General features: G+C 45.0%; 1 protein-coding gene across 1 annotated transcript in view; it reads right to left on the bottom strand.

The window, feature by feature from the left end:
- The window catches only part of WDR93 (WD repeat domain 93), a 56,761-nt gene that overhangs the window by 10,484 nt on the left and 40,438 nt on the right, over positions 1-5,839 (bottom strand). Inside the window, exons 11-12 of the mRNA XM_006867175.1 lie at positions 5,123-5,242; positions 3,561-3,774 (exon numbers count right to left, since the gene is read on the bottom strand). Coding sequence (XP_006867237.1) covers positions 3,561-3,774; positions 5,123-5,242 — 334 coding nt within the window. The remainder of the gene's footprint in view (positions 1-3,560; positions 3,775-5,122; positions 5,243-5,839) is intronic.

Raw genomic sequence — 5,839 nt, 5'->3', positions numbered from 1 at the left:
AATTTAAATAACAGTGGTATTAACTGGGCTTTCCCTGTAGGCGCATGGATATTATCCTATCACAGACAGCATTGTACCTCATGACTGATCTGGATATATTCTTTTTGATGATGAATGCAACACCATTCCTCTTCAATTTGTCATTTCTGGCATAGTAAATCATGAGGTTATCAGATTCAAAATGGCCAATACCAGTCCATTTCAGCTCACTAATGCCTAAGATATCGATGTTTATTTTTGACAACTTCCAATTTTCCCAGATTCATACTTTGTACATTCCATGTTTCGATTTTCAATGGATGTTTACAGCTGTTTCTCTTCATTTTGAGTTGTGCACCGTCAGCAAATGAAGGTCCTGTGGGCTTTTCTCCCATGGGCTTTACTCCATTTGCATCATCATGGTCAACTCTACTTTAAGGAGGCAGCTCTTCCCCAGTCGCATTTTGAGTGCCTTCCAACCTGAGGGGCTCATTTCCAGCACTATATCTGACAGTGTTTCTTTGCTATTCATAAGGTTTTCAGTTACTAAATATTTGGACGTAATTCGTCACTCCTTCTTCCTAGTCTGTCTTCATCTGGAAGCTCATCTGAAACCTGTCCACCATGGGTGACCCTGCTGGTATTTCAAATACCGGTGGCATTGCTTTCAGAATCACAGCAACTCACAAGCCACCCCAGTATGACAAAGTGACAGACGAGTGGTGGTTGTCAAGATTACTTCTTTGGAGTCTGGTCCACCAAAAAAAGCAAACAGTGGCCATTACCTTCTAAGTTGGTCTCTCTGCCTTAAATTGAACTGATACAGCTGATTCCCCACAAAGCCACTGTTTTGATTGGAACTTGCTGTCTGGGTCATTTTGGTAGATGTGAGATTCTTCTCCAGTTACAATTTGTTGTATAAAATCACCTTCTCTGGGGAGTTATTGGCAGGACTACAGAGCTTTGGGGAATGCTGAGGGTGCTGTAGGATGTGCACTGGACTGCTAACCACAAGGTCAGCAGTTCAAACCCACCAGCCACTCCATGGCAGAAAGCTGAGGGTTTCTGCTCCCGTAAAGATTGCAGCCTAGGAAACCCAATATGGGATCACTACAAGTTGGAACCAATTCTTCGGCACCTAACCATGACAATGGCAATGTGTTTCTCCACTGCTGAAGACAGGTTTGGTTGTGTGACTGGCTTTGTCTGTGAGACATTAGCAAATGTAACACAAGCAGAGAGGGGGCAGTGTTGGTTCTGGAGTAGAATCCTTGCCTTTCATGTGGGAAAAGTGGTTTCAATTCCTGGCCAGGACATCTCATTGACAGTCACCACCACCAGTATGTCAGTAGAGGCTGCTGTGTTGCTATGGGGCTTCCAGACAACAACAAACTAGGAAGAAAAGGCTGGTGGTGTACTCCTGAAAACCAGCCCAGGAAGACACAATGAATCACAACGATCCACTCTGTAAGTGACAATGGACCGAGCAGGGTTTTGTTTTGTTGTCCACGGAGTTGCCGTGAGTTGGAGAACAACTTGGCAGTAACAAAAGCAATGTACACAGGGGCTCCCTCTTGTTGCTGGTAACTGTTATACTATCCCATGATGCAACCTGAGTTAGCCTGCTGGACTGGCCACAAGGAGGAGAACCAAGGTGTCCTGAACAACGGCCTGCAAACTGCGAAACACTTGTGAGACCATCTTCAGCAGGCACATGTGGAATCCTAGGCGAGACCAATAGAACCACCCAACTGAGCTGAGCCCAAACTGCTGACCTACTTGAATGAAGTAATGATGGATGTCTTAAGCCAATACATCTTGGGTGATTTGTTATGTGGCGATGCCTACTGAATGTGTCGGTTCCCTTTGAAGGAGGATAGAGAAGGATGTGATCAAGGAGGGGCCCGCAGGGGATGAGCTCATCCGGAAGCTTAGAGCAGGGAGCAGTACTTAGCTCATGAGTCTTTACACTTTATACAGACATTGTGTAGTTCAGTGAGATGCAAAGAAGAACTCACAACAAAAACCCAGAAACTCAAAGGGAACACATGAGCAGGCATGTAAGCTTGCTAGTGACCAAATTGGTCTAACTGGTGAGTGGAAGAAGGGGAAAGGCAGTAATGAAGAAATGGGCTGAGTTCAACCACATTCCATAGACTCCCATTGACCTGGAGATGAGAGAGAAGAGGAAGGATTGGTTGGTCCAAAGTATGGTGAGACCTGGGGACACCTGAGCCCATGGACAAGGACATAGCCACAGAGGGCTTGAGCTGAAAGTGAAGCATCCAGCTGATACGAAGTGAGGGGAGATGCACAAGAATGCCCAAACTTGCAGATAGTACCCATTTGACCTAGCCTTGATAATCAGAACTTGTCTAGAGGAAGATTTAAAAAAAAAAAAAAAATTTTTTTTTTGATAAAGGAAAGGAAACATGGGTAAATTGATAAAATTTGATGAACTTGACCTATATTCATGGAGATAGTAACTCAAAAATACCAACAGAGAGGGAAGGAGTCTTCACATCAAGTATCAATGCTATCCCCTCTGTACACAGGGTAGATAGGGATGAGCAACTTAGACATTGGCTACCTAAAATGAGGGAGAGATAAAGGCACAAAGTGACTGGCTTACAAGGTTTCAAGAGGGAATTTAGTTTAAGAAGAAAGAGTTCCCACTGAATAGTTTTCATCTTGTCTAGATGGGTCTGGTTAAAAGAGATGGGGATACGATTCTTAGGATTCAATAATGAGTAATTGTTCTCATGACTATTTATGACTGTCACACTTGTAAAGGCAGAAGTTTTGAAACAAAAAGGGGGGAGTAGTTAATCTTACAGTCCAGAAACAGAGGATCCTAGGACCATCAAGGGAGAAGAGCACAGTGGAATGTGGGACCTTAACCAGAGACGTAGCGACACCAGAGATGGAGGCAGAGATGGGGACATGGAGAGAGGGAACATCCGAGGACTCTAGATTCATGGAAAGAGAGGGACTGAGAGATGGCGGCCAGGAGGCAGACTTGCAGAATGTGCCTTTTGGTGGTATACATTATTATATATGCCTGAGTGCTTAGGGAAAAAAAAAAAAAGCTAAAATGAATAGAGAGAAATACTGTTAACTGATGGTACATGGAGGGGATTACAATTATCGCAATGAAACAAAGTATATAATTGGTTGAAAGTAAAACTGGTGACCTGCCCTGTAAACTTTCACTCAATTCACAATAAAAATTTAAAAAATAAAAACAGAGTGGGACCCTTATGGAAACTGAAAAAAGGCTAGATTATGTTTGTAGGAAATATCTGCTTTATGATAATCCAGAATATGAAAGATATAATTTTGTACGATCATACAATTTTTGTTTAAAAAAACTTACCAAAAGAAACAAAAAAGACATTGGTGATCTTGAGAAGTTTGTGAGGAGAGTGATGGCTCTTGGGAAAGTCTCTTGTTGGCGAGGCTGCTGGTTGTATGCTAAGAAATGGCATCATGTGTCTGGTGCCAGCCTAATGGTTTTATACTATGAAATGGCATCACATGTCTGGTGGCTCTTTGCTCTGTCCTGCCCTCAAGTCACTGACCTCTCAATGAGCTCACTGATGTTGGGTCCTTGGGTCCCCTCGGCTGTCACCAGATGGAGGGAGGCATCTGTACATAGCACCACACATTTCATTTTGGATTTCACTGGAACTTCCGGATACATGTTCTGTCTGTTGCAGACCATGAAGTAGTTTAGGAAGTGAATGCTTTGGCAGAGACATCCCTCAGGAAGAGCAAGGACCCCAAATGAGAATCCTGGAGGGAAAAAAACCACACACACAGAGGCAAGTCAGAAGAGAGGGCGGGGCAGGCAGACAAGGGTAGGGGGTGGGGGTGGGGGCTGTGACCAGCAAGTACAGGAGGAAAGGACTTACAGATGTGGGGACAAGACAAAAAAAAAAAGGTAGAGTGCTCTCTGAGAGTGAAACCAGTCAAACCCAGAGCCAGCTGGGAGGAGAAAACAGCCCCCTTGTGGGATAACTCCTGGGGAGCTCAGGGGATGGGGGGACCAGGTAGAACAATCAAACCCTTGAAGGAAGGTAGAGCCAGCACTGGAAGAGGAAGAAGCCAGGTGAATGCTGAGTTGCAGCTGACAACTGGTTGTAAACATGCATCGGGAGAGCAGAAGAGATTTCAGAAAAGAAAACAGGCAAACAATAAGAATTTACCAATATCCTGAAAAGCAAGTGCTTGAGAACTTCTGATAGTTCTTCTTTAAAGTCTCTTTTGCTCTTATAATCACATGGTGGGTACAATAAATAAAATTCAGGAGGGCCGTTAGCCCACGTTTATCTCAGCACTGGGTGGGAAGACTGGCCTCTCATTCTAAATAATCGAGTTCTTCGGTGAGGAAAGCGCTCTGAGGAAGGCAGCCCCCGTTCTGCGCACAAACTCCTCCTCAGTGAACAGGGCACCGTCACTGGTTTGCTTCATGAACTCATCTGCCAAGACTGCTGTCCCAAGAAGGTGGCCCCACTCCAGGCTCCAGTGACACACACACCCAGTTGTCAAATGACAAACTACTGACTCCCTCATCACTTTTTAAAAAGTTTTGTTAGAGGCAGATGCTTCTCCAGCAGCTGACCGATTTCAGGTATAAATGGATACCATTGGTTTTCTGCTCCAGTAAAGCTGAACCAGGAGCCTGGGCCCCACCAAGGAGAGCTACTGGCCTTGTACTGATTGCTTGAGAGGTGTTTCTCAGCCCTAGTACTGACAAGGAGCCTGCACACTCGGTGGGATTATTCTGAGAGACTGGAGACTGGGAGGAACCAGCTGAAGCCACCATGATATTGTTCTGGTGCTAGAAGACTCTTCTTTACTGGAGTGGGATGATGAAAGCAATGATTGTACTTACAGGACCTGTAACAGTGCCTGGCACAGGGCACACTCCATAAAAACGGGGGGATGTAATACCTCAGCACAAATATGTTCAACAAATGTTTATCAAAGGAATGAAGGAGACAGCAAAATCAGTACCCCAAAGTGACTTTCAGAACACAGAGATAGCAGAAGGCCCTGAGCCTAGAGAAATTCCAGTGCTCTTGGGGTTTCGTTGCCTGGAGACCCACCTAGGAGTTAGGTGGAGAGGCAGGAGGCTCACCTACAGCCAGGTCCCACAGTGTGAGCACACCATCCTCGCAGGCCAGCGCCAGGTAGGAGCCAGAATTGCTGACAGCAGAGGTTACAATGGGCGCTGCACATGGCCACACGGCTTCAGGGTCTAGGGAAGAGGGTACCACTCACTGGGCTGCCCCTGCTCATAAACTCCACCTGGACAATCTGAGACCCAGACTAGTCTACCTGCCCAGGGCAGGAGCATCAAAGGCACCTGTCTGGTCACATCTCTCTCCCCTCTATATGATGCTGTTCTCCTTCTTTGGATAAGTCATACTATTAATCCACAGTTAACATTTAATCAGTGCTGCATACAGGTTAAGAATTTTACATGCATAATTTCATTGAATTCTCACAAGGAACCTATGAGATAGGTCCTATTGGAAGCCCAATGGGGAGACTGAAGCAGAGGAGTAAATGACTTGCCCAGTTTGTACAAAGTTTAGATTACAAGCCAGGCTGCTTGGGAAACGGATGCAAAGAAATCTCTTCTCTGTGACTTTTTTAACATGACTTTTGAGGTATAATACTAAAGGATAATTTAAATGCAGTTTGAGGGATCACCATAAAGTGAGCTCACTTTCTGCTCCTGGGAAGATTTAAAGCCTCGGAAACCCTATACAGGGTGGCTATGGGTCAAAATCAACTCCACAGCACTTAACAACAACAAACTCACTTACACAACTGCCTCTGTGAATTTGTG

Source organism: Chrysochloris asiatica, unplaced genomic scaffold (assembly GCF_000296735.1).
Source record: "Chrysochloris asiatica unplaced genomic scaffold, ChrAsi1.0 scaffold00101, whole genome shotgun sequence".
NCBI lineage: Eukaryota > Metazoa > Chordata > Mammalia > Afrosoricida > Chrysochloridae > Chrysochloris > Chrysochloris asiatica.
This window is presented reverse-complemented; position numbering and strand designations above follow the sequence as displayed.